An 18,653-nucleotide genomic window follows, 5' to 3' on the forward strand; every position below is an offset into this window, starting at 1 on the left:
ATGGCCAAGTCAAAGTCCTGACCTTAATCCAATCGAAATGTTGTGGAAGGACCTGAAGCGAGCAGTTCATGTGAGGAAACCCACCAACATCCCAGAGTTGAAGCTGTTCTGTACGGAGGAATGGGCTAAAATTCCTCCAAGCCGGTGTGCAGGACTGATCAACGGTTACCGGAAACGTTTAGTTGCAGTTATTGCTGCACAAGGGGGTCACACCAGATACTGAAAGCAAAGGTTCAAATACTTTTGCCACTCACAGATATGTAACAGTGGATCATTTTCCTCAATAAATAAATGACCAAGTATAATATTTTTGTCTCATTTGTTTAACTGGGTTCTCTTTATCTACTTTTAGGACTTGTGTGAAAATCTGATGATATTTTAGGTCATATTTATGCAGAAATATAGAAAATTCTAAAAGGGTTCATAAACTTTCAAGCACCACTGTAGGTGGACTAATAATCACCATCTGCACATAATCAGCACACAAATATCTTGGTTTAATCAAGGGTATGAAATCATTTGCACTGAAATATGCCCATTTGCAGAATAGACTCAATCAACATTTTTTAAAAAGTTTTTTATTCAATTGTAATTAATCAGCATTGTCCAACCAATAGAGTCATAACTGTGGTGCTCTTGCAATCAAACAAGATTATAATGAGGGAAAAAAAAAGAAACAAGATTCCAGACATCATATAAGTGAAGCAAAAGAATATTACAGTGCTATCCACAAATCTTAACCAAATTCACCAGTCCAGTCCTCACTGGCTTTTGGCTATTTATTCTTAAATCAGACGTGAGATTGTAGGCTGTAGAGCACCGCATGGATCAGAAGTTGGAATAAACCGGTTTCTTCAGACAGGTGAAAACACTGACAGTGTATTGTTTAGCTGAGGAACTTTTCTGTGAAGCGATGCCAAAGCTGTGCTGTGTCTCACGTTTACGTCTTCACTGCCGTGTCTCTGGACCTGTAGATGACTCCTCTGCTCTTTAGCTCCCGCACCACTCCTAATAAACAGCGACAGGTCAATATTAAAACTCCAAAATATTACAAACGAGTATTAATTGGAGCCTTGATCATCTTATTGTACTAACGTTTCCAATGTGTTTATCTAGTACAGAATATTTGCATTTTAGATCTAAAAAGTAGAGCCACTGAATGCTGCACTGCCTGTGTGTGTAAATCTCACACTTCTAAACCATGTGATCTAACAAAAAGTTGATTCAACTTAAATATTTTGTACTTTCTTCTAATTTACTGCAACTAATGCATCACTGCCAGTGACTTTAGACTGTCCTGAATGTTATTTTAAACTACCAAGAATGATAAATCGTTTCATACATTTTCGTTTCACTCTTACTTCGGTGGACAGTCGCACTGAGATCCTGTAGATTTATACCCAGCTGTTATAATCAGAAAACACTGTGATCCCAGGACTCTTATTCACATTATACTCAGAGCGAACACCCTTTCAAACATGCACTTTTTGTCTTTACAGTATACAGCTATAAAAGAGGAATGATTTATAATCCTAGTATCTGGCATCACCCAGAAGAATATCAGTTCCCTTTTGGCAGTGATTTGCCCTGGTACTGTCAGCTCTGACTTCCTCATTAGAGATCTACATCAGATTTGGGAGCTGCTTTGTGACTAATTATGCTGTTAAAAGCACTATACAAATAAAATTTAACTGAATATGCAGATTGGGAAATTGCATCATCATCATCTTCCTGACTACTTGAACTTACATTTATCTAAATTTTTTTGCGGGATTATTTATTATTATAAAATAATTTTGCGGGACCTTTGATTGCTCGGTTGATGGATTTCCTGCCGTTTAATCGGCAAAGTTTATAAATTAAAAAAAATAATAATTAAAATAGTTTTAAAGAAGTTGTGTGCATTTGTATGACATCTCCAGCCTGCTTCATAGTGTTTAATTTATCTTTTTAAATTGTTGATTGGAAACAAGGCAACAATAAAGCACCCAGACAAGATTTTGTCTCTTGCCTGCCCTCTAGTGGACACTGAAGTAATGCGTGAACAATGCTGGTCGGATACAAATTACACATCAAGAATCACACTGCCTTAAAGGAACAGTCCACCGTATTTCCATAATGAAATATGCTCTTATCTGAATTGAGACGAGCTGCTCCGTACCTCTCCGAGCTTTGTGCGACCTCCCAGTCAGTCAGACGCGCTGTTACTCCTGTTAGCAATGTAGCTAGGCTCAGCATGGCCAATGGTATTTTTTGGGGCTGTAGTTAGATGCGACCAAACTCTTCCGCGTTTTTCCTGTTTACATAGGTTTATATGACCAGTGATATGAAACAAGTTCAGTTACACAAATTGAAACGTGGCGATTTTCTATGTTATGGAAAGTCCGCACTATAATGACAGGCATACTAACACCTTCTGCGCGCTTCGACAGCGCATTGATACCTTCACTCCTGTTTTTTTTTCTCTCCCCCGCCCCCCCCCCCCCCCCCCCCAACTTCCGTCAATACAACCAATTATTACTGACCACAGCACTGATGTTTCCAGTCACATTGGCTGTGTATTGACGGACGTCAGGGGGGCGGGGGGGGGGGACAGGAGTGAAGGGATCAATGCGCTGTCGAAGCACGCAGAAGGTGTTAGTACGCCTGTCATTATAGTGCGGACTTTCCATAGCATAGAAAATAGCTAGATTTCAATTTGTGTAACTGAACTTTTCATATCACTGGTCATATAAACCTATGTAAACAGGAAAAACGTGGAAGAGTTTGGTCGCATCTAACTACAGCCCCAAAAAATACCATTGGCCATACTGAGCCTAGCTACATTGCTAACAGGAGTGACAGCGCGTCTGACTGCGTCTGACTGACTGGGAGGTCGCGCAAAGCTCAGAGAGGTACGGAGCAGCTCGTCTCAATTCAGATAAGAGCATATTTCATTATGGAAATACGGTGGACTGTTCCTTTAAAGGGGCCAGCTCAGCCTTCCCAGAACCCAATCCACTGTTTTAGGCTACATCCACACGACAACGAGATTTTTTTTTTAGCGGGTAAAAAAAAATATATCGCGTCCACATGGGCAACGGATCAGTAAAATATCAGGTACATATGGCAACGCAACGCTTGCTGAAAACAATGCAATACACATGCCACACCTCTACGTGCGCTGTAAGATGGTCCCATCGGAGACACCAGAACAATAGAAGTAGGACGCATGCGCATAAACCCCTTCTTCTACCCGGCGTGAAGCACTCACAGGAACAAACACAGTCATGTGGTTGTGACATCATCGTAAACAAATCCGTTCTACTCATCCAGACAACTTCGCAACGGCGCCGTTGCCAGATTTTTCCACTCTGGAAACCATTCTCAAAAAATATCGTTTTGGGGCACCCAAAACGCCGGTGCCATGTGGACGCCAGGCCGAAACGATAAAAAATTTTATCGGATTCACCTGAATCCGTTGCCGTGTGGACAGGGCCTTAGTTACCAGAGAGGACACTGCATCAGCGGGACTGAAAATGGCAACTAGCTACTTAGGGCCTCTGCATGCTCTTGCGACAAGGCTTTCGCAGATAGCTTTTCGCAGACAGTTGTAATTTATCGTTGAGCGGGGAGTAATAGGCGTGCGCGATGTTATTCACCGCCACAATGCAAGGGGGCGCGAAGTCGCGAAATCGCTAGGAGTAGTTGGTGGGTGTGGTTAGTGGAGTGTTTATCCTCCGGTTACTTATAATGACTAGAACTGGAGTCGTATAGATGTACGTACTTCCTCACTTCCTCGATCAACCGCTCTTCGTGCTGCTCCATCTTCGCTCGTGTTTTTAAAAATGCCGGTCGTGAAAACAAACCAAACCGGGAAAGTAGGGAAGCGGAAGTGCGTGTACAGCGGATGTAGAGTGGACCAATCAGAGCCCTCTTGTCTATGAGGCTTCTGCAGTGGTCACAATTTTTGGGAGGTGCGCGCAGAGCGTCTGCGAAGGGTGGGGGGGCTACGCAGACCCCATCTGCGACGCCATCTGTGAGGACTGGGTTGTCAGCATAAATTGGCCTTTAGTGTAGAGGCTTCTAGGAAGGAAGAACTGGCCCCTGTAAAAATAAATCCTTGACCAACCTGGAGGTAATCTTCCAGTTACTGTTACAGCATAGACACCCGCTTTGAAATTTCCTGTGAAAGAAAATAACATTCACAAATGCAGTAATGTTTTTTGTATATACACACACACAGTACTGTGCAAAAGTCTGAGGCACCCTATTTTTTTTTTCATACAAACTTTATCTCATCTCATTATCTCTAGCCGCTTTATCCTGTTCTACAGGGTCGCAGGCAAGCTGGAGCCTATCCCAGCTGACTACGGGCGAAAGGCGGGGTACACCCTGGACAAGTCGCCAGGTCATCACAGGGCTGACACATAGACACAGACAACCATTCACACTCACATTCACACCTACGGTCAATTTAGAGTCACCAGTTAACCTAACCTGCATGTCTTTGGACTGTGGGGGAAACCGGAGCACCCGGAGGAAACCCACGCGGACACGGGGAGAACATGCAAACTCCGCACAGAAAGGCCCTCGTCGGCCACGGGGCTCGAACCCGGACCTTCTTGCTGTGAGGCGACAGCGCTAACCACTACACCACCGTGCCGCCAACTTTGTTATAGATTTCTATTTTATAACTTCTACATTATTGAGTCAGTATAAAAACATTTCAGAGTCCCAACATTCGTTTTCCAGCACAGAACTAAATGTTACAAGGAAAAAAAAAAAAAGATGTTACATCATGAAGGCTACTGGGTTTTGGTGCCAAATTAAGAAGCAAGTATGAATCAAAGTGTCCAGAAGAACTGTGGCTGGTTCTGTAAGATGCTCAGTAAAACCTACAGTTCATTTCCTTATAAAACTGCACTCATTGTACCTGAGACTACTTTTTTTTTTTTTAAAGCAAAGGGTGGTCTCACACCAAATATTGACTTTGTTTCATATAATAAATAAATAAATAAATAAAATACACACACACGTGTGTGTTTCATTTTATGAATGACTGAATTATAGTGAAGTGTATAAATGATACCTATTCTTTGCCACTTGGCCACCCAGCTGTCTTCAGGACTCATCATTGCAATGACACTATAAGGAAAACACACAGAAAGCAGCCTTATTTATTAATTAATTAGTTAGTTAGTTAAACTAATTAATAAAAAGGCTCTACTAGAGAAAAAAAAAATCCAAAGAAATGCAGCATACCCATCAAAAGAGGAGCTTGTGCATTCATAAACCATCTCCCGGTTCCCCTTCATTTGCAGGTAGGACTCGCAGTTATCACAGCCATCGTACTCGAACTGGTCAATAGTCTGGCGAAGCAGAGAGAGAAAATGTAACCATATCATGTTTCACTCCTCTGCCCTTTAACTCACGACAAAAGGACATCAAACTTACACATGCATTCTAAATACAATAATTTACCTCAAAGACTTCATTATTTGTAACTGTTATTCTGTATTCATATACAGTACCAGTCAAAAGTTTGGACACACCTAATTCAATGGTTTTTCTTTATATTTTTATTAATTAAAACACACTTCATGTCTTAAAGTAATGATGGATGTCGTTTCTCTTTACTTAGTTGAGTGGTTCTTTGCATAATATGGATTACTGCAGTTGCAGAATAGAACCCTTCGCAGTAAACGTCATTCATACGCAAGAGGAAATTGCACGCGCAGCCTGGACTCAAAAAAGACTCAGCGATGCCTAGTTGTTGTGTTTTCGGGTGTCAGAATCGTAGCAGTGATGGGATTAAAATGTACAGAATTCCAGCAGGATCCCACCCATTCAAAAAAAAAAAAAAAATCGCCAACGTCTATGGCTACAAGCCATCAAACGTGTAGACTGGGATGAAAGCACTATCAAAAATGCGTGGGTTTGCAGCGCCCACTTCATCACAGGTAAGATCAGGCTATTTATTAAATCTTTCTTTTTTATTCTTTCTAGTCTTCGTTTATTGATGTAGCAAAATACTTTGGCAACGTTTGTCTGATTAGCTGGGTCATAGTTACACAATGTAATGAATATTGTTAGCATGTTAACTTAGCTTTGCATGCAATTTTGTTTGTAGGAGAGGTCTCGCTTGACTCAAGCAGTCCAGATTTTGTGCCATCATTATTTGTGTATGCCGAAAATCACAATTTTAAAGCAAGGATGGAAAGGTAAAATTGTGTGCCCTCACTCTAAATGCCAACTTACGTTGACTGCTCTAACCTAGCTCCCGCCCCGTTCAGTTTCATTTCTGCTCTCTGCCTCTCGCTTTTTACGCAGCTCTGATTTCTCTTAGCTGCACTCTTTACACTATCATTCCTTTCATGCCATTACCTCCTGCAAATTGCTGTTTAGTGTTGGCATTTGCTGTTGTAGCTAAAGCCACATTGCCATCACATCACTGGCATAATTTGATTAAAACAAAATGAATATGAATGTCCCATTGTTAATCAAGTTGTACATGCCCGCACATAACATAATCCTATGCGTCTAAAGACTTGTAGGCACGAAGTTTTTCGTGGGTGTACACTGAAGTCGTGTCAATAAGGTACGAGTATATATCTGGCCATTGTATACCAGGGAACTTACTAACATCGTCCGTCCACTCTTTAATTAAATGCGGATCCGGTAGGCGATGTCCACTTGTTAGAGTTAACTTATTTATGTAGCATTCTCGATCTTGTAACGACAATTGTTTTGCATAATCTGACAGCTCATAATGCCGGTCTATGGGCAGCGCCATTGTTTCTGGATCCAAGCTGTGCGCGCATCCTGGCAACAGTCGGTTTGTTTACAAACATGCGAAGGGGTCTATAGAGCTATTTACTGCATTTTTATTATTTACGTGTTAATTGAAAAGCGTTCCAGGTGACTACCTCATGAAGCTGGTTAAGATGTGTGCAAAGCGCCAAGGTAAACGGTGGCTACTTTGGAGAATCTAAAATATGAAAGATTGTGGGTTTGTTTTCTACACTTTCTTTGTTTACCAGATAATTCCATACATCATTTCATAGTTTCCATCTCTTCAGTATCGTTCTACAATGTAGAAAATAGTCAAAATACAGAAAAACCTATGAATGAGTATGGGTGCGCAAACTTTTGACTGGTACCGTATAATTTGCTTTACCCTGCATTTTTGTTAATCATTTTAAAAAAATAAATTCTTGGCTAAATTACTAAATTTCATGCACTATTTTGCCCCAAAGTTGGCAAGAGAAATGAAATGGTCCCTGGAACACAAAATCTGTGATTTTTTTTTTTTTTTAATTCTCCAGGTTTTCAGACCTGTGGCTTGAAGTGCTGAGCAATAATTAGTGCACCAGAGCCCTCCATCAGTGTCACTTTTAAGACATGACAGGAAAATATTCAGTGCTGTTATTTTCTCCAGGGGAGGCACCAAGTAATAAAGTTTTGGTACCCATCATTTTGAAACCAGATATTGGCAAAGTTAAACTTTTATTTAAAGAGCAATAATGCACCTTTTTCCTGGTCATGTCCCTGTGTTCAAACCCCATCTGCATCTCTACACCAAATCAATCAATCAATCAATCAATGGTGGTTGTGGTTTAGCCTGGGCCCGCCCATCCTAAGTGTGATGCAACACAGGGGCCTGTTGCGAGCTTAGTCTGGCAAGGCAAGCTATCTCCAGCTCTTCCAAGCTCCCGAAAAATCGGGAGTCAATCAACTTTGAGCATCTCCAACGGCCCTGGGTAGAGGCGTGTTCAAGGCACTGACGTAGTAGAACTGCGACCGGAAGCCATAAATTGTTTACAGACTCTATGCCGGAAGCGCTTCATTCACTAGAAATATTACGAACATGGAGCAGCGGCAAGCCTTTGACACAGCGGTAGATGCTGTATTGAAAGCATTCAACGGGAAGTTCTCATTGAAAACGGAGCAAAGAGCAGCCCTGGAGGTATTTATCTTCTTCCTGTTACTCAAGCAGTTTCCGTCGCGTCACATACGTCAGAGGAAAGAGTGATGTGATTGGTTTCAGCTTCGTCACAGCCTTTTCTGGCTTCGACCAGTAGCAAACTGAGGCATTTCAGGGAGGCGGGTCAACCACGCGCTTTGGGAAACGGTTGGGCTTAATATCTTTGCCAGACCAATGCTCGCAGAGCTTTGAAGTTGCGTTAGCCAGACTAGTTGTGGTCAGCCACAGAGAAAACACTCATGGTACCAATTTGCCGGTGGACGCTGTATAGACAAAATGAGCGAGTCTGGCGATTTCAAAGATGGATGATGCCACGGCAGTAAACAAATCTTGAGAGTCATGCTCTCTCTCCTCTGTTAGTCACAGTGACACTAGTCAATCTTAGGTGTCTGTAAGCTCATGTATGCAGAAGAAGGCAGGCAGAGCTTTCCTCCGAGTGTGTTTTACACACTGCCCTGTAATGCAGCATGAGCAGCAGTTGGAGAAGATGTCGCTTACTGGCATCACACGTCTCAGAGGAAGAATTTTAGCCTTCACCCTCCTCACTGAAGCTTTGGGCCATTATTAAAAAAATGTTCCGTTTCCAGTCCACCGGCCGGGTGAGTGCCGTTTGTGTGGTTGAATTTTTTTTTAAAACGCCGTTTTTTCGACTTTTTTTTTTAAAAGATTTTTTGCGGGGCTTTTTTCACCTTTATTGGATAGGACAGTGTAGAGACAGGAAATGAGCAGGAGAGAGAGAGACGGGGAGGGATCGGGAAATGACCTCAGGTCGGAATCGAACCCGGGTCCCCGGATTTATGGTGTGGCGCCTTATCCACCTGAACCACAACGCCCCCAGGTTTTTCAACATTTTTTTTCGGGTTCGTAAATCTAAAATCGAACTTGACATTTACGCATTCCCAGGGCTTTCCACTAAGGCTCATACTAGCCAGCCATGACAAATAAGTAGCCAGCCGGGGGGGGGGGGGGGGGGGGGGGGGACACAAAATAAACTCCTGTGCACGCAGTTCCCAGGATTAAATGTATTTTCCACAGACCATTTATTTATTCACTTTACTCAAATACAAAGTAAAATGGCAGTAAATCTTCTCCCTTTTCTTGCGTATTGCATCATGAGGCGTTCCTGGCTTGTAAATCTCTTATTTTCGGTGCATGACACATTCACACAGCTGAGCATGCTATGAATTAACAACGACAACGGTCTGCAGTGGGGCTACACAATTAAACACTCAGCCAACATTTCTCCATTTGTGTATGAAAATACACTCCAAACACTCAGTTTGGGTTCATTTACAACCAACGGCGTCTTTTGATGCCAGCATATAATTGAACGAGAGAAGACTGGTTTACCGGAGACAAAATAAGCATCATCTCTGCTTCTGTTCCCTCCGACACACTACTGCCTCCGCCGAGTGCGCGCGCACGCACTGCATGTCGGGGCCGCGGATGAGTTACTCTCCCTTGATCAACGAAGTCGGCGGGGAATTTGTGGTTATTATCGGTACAAACAGGGCGAATCACAACTTAAATGAGCGCGGTTCAGTTTGACATTATTGTCAGTCCGTTAGATAAACATTTAATTTTATTAAATTCGAAAATTAATATTTAGAGCCTGTAGGCTACAAAAATAATAGTCATTAAAGTACCCGGCTGGACTTAATTGTGTAGTCGGCTGTATGGCCGTCAGCCGGCGCTTGTGGAAAGCCCTGCATTCCGCGCAGAATATAGAATTGAATCAGCTCTGCGCATGCGCCGTGCGGCACAAAAAAATGGCAGCCACCATGAAGGAAGGAGATCCGGAGTTTTCAAACATTTGCTTAAGTGTGAAATCGCAAAATGGTATTCTAGCGAACAACAAAATAGTAAAGATTCAGAAAAACAAATCATTCAGTGATCATTTTAATAGTGTAATTTCATCTGAACTCGGCCTAACGCTCGATTTAGAACTACAAAAATGTCCGACACACGGACTTTTAAGTACCTTTGTAAAAGTTTTGCAAATGTTGCAGTCAGCATTTAAAATGCTAACTTAAAGCTTTTGTACAAGTTTCAGTTGATTAAACCGTCATTTTATTAAATGTGTCTGCTTTTGTAATAAAAAAGTACTGAAAGAAAAAGCAAACACAGCATTGCGATTTCTTATCCATCCATATTATATATATATATATATATATATATATATATATATATATATATATATATATATATATATATAAAAAATCCCTCCCTCCCGACTGAAATTTTTTTTGCTCACCCGGTGGACAGGAAACGGATTTTTTTTTAAGGATGGCCTTAATAAACAATTCTTTTATACCATATGGACAGCAGCTTCTCACACACTAAGCATGGTTTGCAAATCATATGAAAATACACACTGCATGCAAAGGTAAAACACGTTTATAATTATCTGACGGGCCAATACAAACAATTTGCACAATATTTTTACTCGCTCATAGTGAGAAGGTACAGAACTAAATTAATTACATCATGGCTACAGTGAAATAACAGCTTCACCTGCACAATAAATGTGGATAAAAGATTTTTGTTGTTTGGCTCTTGATACCCCCCCCCCAACAATGAAGTATCTGAGCAAAAAAAGAACGAATCCAAATAATTCTTCTCATTACCGAGAAAAATGGTGGACATTGTTGGCTGAACAAGTTCTGTAATTAAGACATTTTTCAAGTGGAATAAATACATTTGTGGGTAAATTAAAAAGAACAAGCCTTTATTTTTGTCACATTCCTTCTCTACATTTAACCCCCACACGCGTGCACAGTGAGTAGAATGAATAAATACATTTGTGGGTAAATTATATGGATCTGTGATGCCTGCTGGAAGAGAAGAGCAGGGCGGATTGAGAATCAAGCGGCTGTGGTTCGTTTACACCCGATACTAAAACTTGTAGCATCCTAGCAACCATTGCTAAAAGCCCAGAAATTCCTCCTTCCCTGGGCAAAAATGATACAGTATTTATCTTGTAGTGTTCTGATTCCCAGATCTTTAACCCAACCACATATAAAAATTTGTTCTCCTCCATGCTCTTCAGGTTTTCATCTGTTTGTCCATGTAGAATGATGTCTGCAGCACCAGTTTGAGATGTTGGGAAACTCAATGGATGGATAATTTTCCAACTCCGAATGAATGAATGGACTATTTAAACACGATAAGTTGATCTGCAGAACTGGTGGGGTTGTGTACAGATACAAATTACAAATGACTAAAAATATACACAAACACCTTAAAATCTGTTGATTATCTGTTAAATATCTTCACATTTAGTTAATTAATAGTATGCGTCACTATTGTCTTTGTATTTAGTTACAGCTATAATAGGATCAAAATTTATTCTATTTATGTCAAACATAGCTAGTATATTTTTCTTTCATAGGAAAAATCCCTCTTTGTTAGCGTGTAATGATCGAATCCCATTGAGTGGTTTCTACATCCACTTCTTTTGAGTGGACTTCTTGGTTTTAATAACTGGCTTGTTTGCTGAACACAAACATGGCAACAAGTTCGTGTGTTAATGCACCAGACTCCACTTTTGGCTCATTAATCCCTTTTGACTGAGAATGACCTGCATGTATAGTTTTATGTTGGTTTCTGGTACAGCCATACAATTTTAAATGCAATACCTACAATTAAAAACAGTTTGTTTTTATTGTATTTATTTAATTCCTGGGCTCCCATCTGTAACAGGGAGTGATGTCGCATTTCATTAATACACTTTACAATAGATTAGACGACAGAGAGGAGGAGTATAGGAGCCTGGTGAGGGACTTTACCGTTTGGTGCAATAGGAATCATCTGCAGCTCAACACCTTGAAGACCAAGGAGCTGGTCATTGACATTGGGAGGTCCAGACTAGGGATGTTAACCGATGACCGTTTGACCGGTGGTTGACCGAATCAACGTCAACCGGTTAATTTTTTTTTGGTTGTCGGTTAAAAAAAAAAAAATCAACCGTTTTGAAGCTGCCGATTTTGGAGCAGAGGACTTGGAATTCTGTGTTGTAAACGCTTGGGGCGTGCCATGCGGTGTAAGGACGACAGCTGACAAATCAGAAACACCCATTCAGTCATGTCCCGCCCTCCCGCCCCAGTTAAAGACAGCTGACAAATCAGAAACACCCATTCAGTCATGTCCCGCCCCAGTTGAACACAGCTGCCACTCGGCGAAAGAAAAGTGTAGACACAGGCTTTTTAGCTTACAAATTACTATTGTTTTTTTTTTTTAATTATTATTAGAAGGCACATCGAGTTTAGTCCTGCCTTGGCCAGTGCATTCTGAAAGTATGTTTCGGTCTGTAGCCAACAATGCATGTTTTTGCAGATCATATCTCTCCACACAAACTAAAGGCGCAGATGTCGACTTTTTCACGGCTGAATCGTGCAGATCCGATTGCTTTCCTTTGAGCATACAGAAATTACTCTGATGAAATTATTCAGACACTCCAACGCCCCCCTCTAAAAAAAAAAAAAATCGGATCTTTGCACGATTCAGCCGTGAAAAAGGTGGCATCCGCTAAAAGGCGCGCCGTTTGCATCCCTGTTTAAACTCATAGGTTAACCGACTTTAACCGGCTAATGAGGCTCGGTGGTCGGTCAAGATTTTTTTTAGTTTTCGCCATCCCTAGTCCAGACCAAGATCAAGACCAGTTCTGATCGAGGGAGTTGAGGTGGAGGCTGTGGATTCCTACAAGTACCTCAGGCTGTGGCTGGACTTGCAACACCAAACACTTTTATACAGGAAGGTACAGAGAAGGCTATACTTCCTGAGGAGGCTGCGGTCCTTTAAAGTGCATATCACGGGTAAATTCAGGAGCAAGATCAATGTAATTCTCCTATTTTATATTAAACTTTGGTCAAATATCTCTCACATTTTGCATTTTGTGCAATTTTTTTACCTTGCGCAATACCAGAAAAATTCAGTTGAAATCAAGCCATTTGAGGCGAATTGGTCCGCCTCTGAAAAAACTTGGCATTTGGATTTCCCGGGAAACATTGATTTTCGTGACGTTGCGTGCGGGACGCCTCCCTCTGAATCCTACGTCAGCGCTGGTTTGTTTATGAGAAAACGACCTGGTGGTTTTCTGCAAATTTCTTCAACGTTATCACGTAATTATTAAAATGGTTAACAGATGTATCATAGGAGGGTGTAGCAACACCAATCATGATGGGATTAGTACTCATCATTTCCCAAAAGACCGGACAATGAGAGAGAAACGGGAGCGCTTCGTGCGAGGCACCTGGAAGCCGAGGACCAAAGTAGAGCCGAGAAAAAGACCAAGAAAATGGGCGATTCGCAAGTTGACTGTTGCCAGGGTAAGAAATAAGAGATACTATACTCTAAATTAGGTTTTCCTGTGTTTGTGTGGTACACGGATAATGTTATTTATTGGCACACACAAAAGTAAACAACACGAAAGCGCTGGGCTATAATACACTTACTTCACATGTATCAAGGGATATGCGTGTCAGGGCTTGAGATCTTGGGATCTGTCAAACACATTAAAATGTATATACAACCCTGCTTAGCCGATTCCATGCGTGTAGCTTATTAAATCTTTCTCCTACAGCATCCAGTACTCTTCTAAATGAAGAAATATATAAATACACTACCGTTCAAAAGTTTGGGGTCACCCAGACAATTTTGTGTTTTCCATGAAAAGTCACACTTTTATTTACCACCATAAGTTGTAAAATGAATAGAAAATATAGTCAAGACATTTTTCTGGCCATTTTGAGCATTTAATCGACCCCACAAATGTGATGCTCCAGAAACTCAATCTGCTCAAAGGAAGGTCAGTTTTATAGCTTCTCTAAAGAGCTCAACTGTTTTCAGCTGTGCTAACATGATTGTACAAGGGTTTTCTAATCATCCATTAGCCTTCTGAGGCAATGAGCAAACACATTGTATCATTAGAACACTGGAGTGAGAGTTGCTGGAAATGGGCCTCTATACACCTATGGAGATATTGCACCAAAAACCAGACATTTGCAGCTAGAATAGTCATTTACCACATTAGCAATGTATAGAGTGGATTTCTGATTAGTTTAAAGTGATCTTCATTGAAAAGAACAGTGCTTTTCTTTCAAAAATAAGGAAATTTCAAAGTGACCCCAAACTTTTGAATGGTAGTGTAATAGTAATTAGAAAAAATATGGTTATGTAACAACAGATAGATGAGCATTAATACATTGTGGCAGCGGGGGCGTGGTCAAGCGCCGGTCTGTGACAGGAGGATGGAGCCAGGGAAGGTGAGTGGCAGAATCGCTATACCTGACGGTAATTAACCTGTGTTTGTGTGTGTTTTCCCAGTAACCGCTCCCTATTTAAGGAGGCAGAGAGAGAGCAGAGGGAGCGCAACCCAGGACCAGACGAAGTGTGTGTGTGTGTATGAGATTACTCCGACTGAAAAGTTGTGAAAATAAATAGCCTTATCTGCCTCAAAGCATTGTCCTGCCGTCCTCTGTGCTCCACCCACACTCGATACGCGCTACAGTGGTGCCGAAACCCGGGATTAAGGTGGAGCACCAACACAGCAGCCCCATGGAATCCTCCCCGTTCGCGGACTTGGACCACGCCCCCGCTGCCACATACATGAATCCATGGGTTTAGAAGCTCAGATGACAATTCCATATTTCAATGCAAAATCGCTAGCTGCTAAACTTGGTCTACACAGACTGTGCAGACAGAACTGAGGATGCCTTTCGGATGAGAGGCGAAACGTCTTCAAGACTTTTCAAGCAAGTCCAGTTGCTCTCTTCTACCAACCACAGATTACCATGTACCTGGATGACTGAGTATCTTCACAGATGTTTTTACGTACTTTGGGATGGGTTTCCTTCGACTAGTGCAGGAGTATGAGAGGACTTCCAGAAAACAGGCAGACATCTTAGCCAGAGAGGATCGTTCATTTTTGTCAACCTGGAACGACCATCACTGAACAGAGGTGGGCGTCTATGACATCTATCAGCCACCTACAATGCAGCCATGAGCATTCTGATTCGGATTCTATGATGATCCATGAGAGGATAAATACTTGATACTCCCTATTAGACAGACAGAACTGAGGAAGCCTTTCGGATGAGAGGCGAAACGTCTTCAAGACTTTTCAAGCAAGTCCAGTTGCTCTCTTCTACCAACCACAGACTGTGCACTGAACCCATGCAAGCTCACGCAGCCTGCTGGCAGATCCGCACGTGACGTCACGAATCTGGCTCCAGACTCCTTTGGGATTTTTCCAGACGCGTTTTGTTATTTTATTTTTTTCTGCTGGAGACAGATGGCCTTGTGCAAAATTACCCTTCTGGATGAGTGTGTAAAGGGACATACTTTCATATATTAAAAAAAAAAAAACGAAATTGGTCCAGAATACGCACTTTAACATCTGCAGGAAACTCCTGTGGATGTTCTATCAGTCTGTGGTCACCAGTGTCCTGTTTTACACCATGGTGTGCTGGGGGGGGGCAGCACATCCAAGAAGGACACATCCAGGCTGGACAAACTGATCAGGCGGGCCGGCTCTGTGGTCGGCATGGAGCTGGACTTTCTGGTGATGGTGGCAGAGAAGAGGTCTATGGACAAACTACTGAACATCATGGACGATGCTGGTCACCCTCTGCACACCGTCATCAGCAACCAGAGGAGCCTGTTCAGTGACAGAATGCTCCTTCCTAAGTGCAGGACTAACAGACTCAAAAACTCCTTTGTCCCTCACGCCATCAGACTGTACAACTCCTCTCTGGGGGGGCAGTAGCCTAGCCTGACAAAAAGCAATACTGGACAATGTGCAATATAATGTGCATTACCTCTCCTGCTAGATTTTTTTTTTCATATTTTATATTTGTATATGTTAATACTTAAAGGACATGAAACATAAATGCATGCTATATCAGTTTCTTTCCATTAAAGATATGAAATAATTGCATCAACAAATACAAAATTATCTATTAAACTCAGCAAAATCATTATATTCGTGATGATTATATGGCATTTCTGCTCGAGCTCCGATATGCATATTTTACAACCGGAAGAGCCGCTGTCACGTGATCATACGTCACAAAAACTTTCGGGTACAGCACAAGCAGGTAGATGAATATGGAGAAGTGTGAATTGTGATGATGACGAATGCGACAAAATAGTTTTTGTGTCTTGGATGACAAGAAAATTGTTTCGTTTTTAGAGTGTTTAACGTACATTGAACATCATGGTGTATTGCGACCTCCCAGTCAGTCAGACGCAGTCAGACGCGCTGTCACTCCTGTTAGCAATGTAGCTAGGCTCAGCGTGGCCAATGGTATTTTTGGGGGCTGTAGTTAGATGCGACCAAACTCTTCCACGTTTTTCCTGTTTACATAGGTTTATATGACCAGTGACATAAAACAAAGTTCAGTTACACAAATTGAAACTTGGCGATTTTCTATGCTATGGAAAGTCCGCACTATAATGACAGGCGTACTAACACCTTCTGTGCGCTTCAGCAGCGCATTGATACCTTCACTTGGAGTTGTACCATTTTTTTTTAGACAGGGCGGCAGTGTTGCCAGATACTGCTGACATTTTCCAGCCCAAAATATGTTCAAAACCCGCCAAAATGCACTTGAAACCGCCCAATCTGGCAACACTGCAGGGCGGACGGACCAGGGCATTCGCCCGCCTGGCCGTGCCCGATGAGGAGTGCTCTCGGCCGGCTTGGGAGGCAGACGGCAGCCCCTCCTGGAAGTGTGGTTTTACCATGGGCCTCATGCGGTAAGGATTAGTATTATAATTTTGGGTGTATCAATTATTGATTATCATAATTCTGACTCGTTTCACCATTTTGAATGTTTTCATCTCGGACTCTGGAAGCATTGTATCTCAATCAATCTCGAAAAATATCAGCAAAAAAAAAAAAAACTAGCTTGCAACGGACTTTAGCTAGATCTATGATGAACTTTCAATGTATGATACAAAAATAATACTTCTTTCAACAGATCATTAGCCTTTGAACAGAATTGTTTTTAACTTACCAGGAAGTGTTATCGAGCCGACCGCTTTCAGTTTCATGGGGATTGAATGAACTCTCACTCTCAGAATCATCTGACCCGTCAGAGTAAAGACAAGATCCATGTTCATGTGAATTTCCAGCTATCGGTTCGAATTGATAGGGTCTAACTTCACATCTCTGTGAAACATCGGGAATATCACTGTCGATGGTGTCCATTTCAGTAACCTGTTTACATTAGATTCCCAAGCGCTGGCTCCTTGGAAAGTTTGTGTGACGTCACGGGTCACGTGACCACCTAGCTCATTAACGAATCCTTGTTTTACGCTGATGTATAAAAAAGTTGAATAATGTGATGATTTTCACATTTTTGACGCCCTGCAGTGATTTAGATGGCATTTCTTATGTCCTTTATACATAATTATACCCAGAAAAAAAATTCATGTCCTTTAATACATCTCTGACTGTAAAAACAAGAAAGCTGCTAAAAAACTTTTCATTTGTGCTCGTTATTCAATGTTTTTATTTTAAAACTCCCGCTGGCTCTTGGTTTGGTGTTTGCATTAATAACTGTTTGTATTTTGTTGCTGTTGTTTTCAAGAAAGATTCAAACAAAAACAAAAACCCTTTTGCTCTTTTCCATGACGGGTGCCATTAGTTTTGGAGTCGCTTGTAAACGTTGGTGAGAACGAAAACGCGATAGCTCCCTGGTTAGCTAACCTGATGTCAAAACATGTCAGTATTATTAAAAAGCTAATTAATAGACAATAATATAAATAAATACGCCATTTCAGTAAAGAAAAAACATGCTGTGCAAACCGTATAGCTTTTTAACCCACATTTCCTCACTGAGTTAGCCGTGAAGCTAACTCACTGTAAACACAAGCACCAAAACCGACCTTAACAAGAGAACAGAGCAGACAAGCCCGCAGGTGACGAAGATCCTTTGGTACCGTCTCCAATGACATTATATAACCTAAATTAATACACCTTATTCCACAAAATGTTTTTGTTATTTGATAAACTCGAGAGAGGTCAATAAGTCTATAACTTGCGTTTCCGGCGACGATATTGACGTCATAAGCGTGCGCCGTTTACAGACCCGCTGAATGTGCATTACCGCCACCTAGTGATCTGAAGTGGAGAATTTAGAATTTAAAAAAATATCTCATCTCATCTCATCTCATCTCATCTCATCATCTCTAGCCGCTTTATCCTTCTACAGGGTCGCAGGCAAGCTGGAGCCTATCCCAGCTGACTATGGGCGAAAGGCGGGGTACACCCTGGACAAGTCAGCAGGTCATCACAGGGCTGACACATAGACACAGACAACCATTCACACTCACATTCACACCTACGGTCAATTTAGAGTCACCAGTTAACCTAACCTGCATGTCTTTGGACTGTAGGGGAAACCGGAGCACCCGGAGGAAACCCATGCGGACACGGGGAGAACGTGCAAACTCCACACAGAAAGGCCCTCGTCGGTCACGGGGCTCGAACCCGGACCTTCTTGCTGTGAGGCGACAGCACTAACCACTACACCACCGTGCCGCCCTAAATTTAATGTATAATATAGAAATAAATACCATATTATGTATCCTTTAAGATCTTAAAAAAAAAAACTTTATGGACTACACGTATTCAAAAATATTCCAGAAGAAGAACTTTATTCATCTCATCTCATTATCTCTA

The 18,653-nt window shown here is 41.7% G+C and overlaps 1 protein-coding gene across 1 annotated transcript; it reads right to left on the minus strand.

Moving 5' to 3' along the window:
- Positions 1–549: 549 nt before the first annotated feature.
- On the minus strand, positions 550–18,046 carry supt4h1 (SPT4 homolog, DSIF elongation factor subunit). Its single transcript, XM_060913118.1, has 5 exons — positions 17,858–18,046; positions 5,245–5,351; positions 5,072–5,127; positions 4,112–4,165; positions 550–1,008 (listed from the first exon to the last, which is right to left on the minus strand). The coding sequence occupies exons 1-5, from the start codon at positions 17,924–17,926 to the stop codon at positions 941–943; spliced, it is 354 nt and encodes a 117-aa protein (XP_060769101.1). The 5' UTR covers positions 17,927–18,046; the 3' UTR covers positions 550–940.
- Positions 18,047–18,653: the final 607 nt, after the last annotated feature.

Source organism: Neoarius graeffei, chromosome 28, assembly GCF_027579695.1.
Source record: "Neoarius graeffei isolate fNeoGra1 chromosome 28, fNeoGra1.pri, whole genome shotgun sequence".
NCBI lineage: Eukaryota > Metazoa > Chordata > Actinopteri > Siluriformes > Ariidae > Neoarius > Neoarius graeffei.

What these genes read in the sequence shown, in the direction of transcription:
- supt4h1 (XM_060913118.1), bottom strand. Translation starts at nt 17,926, where the DNA reads ATGTCATTGGAGACGGTACCAAAGGATCTTCGTCACCTGCGGGCTTGT. An exon ending in TGCTCTGTTCTCTTGTTAAG is followed by an intron (nt 5,352 to 17,857) that starts GTCGGTTTTGGT and finishes CTGCTTCGCCAG; the next exon opens with ACTATTGACCAGTTCGAGTA. An exon ending in ACAAGCTCCTCTTTTGATGG is followed by an intron (nt 5,128 to 5,244) that starts GTATGCTGCATT and finishes TTTTCCTTATAG; the next exon opens with TGTCATTGCAATGATGAGTC.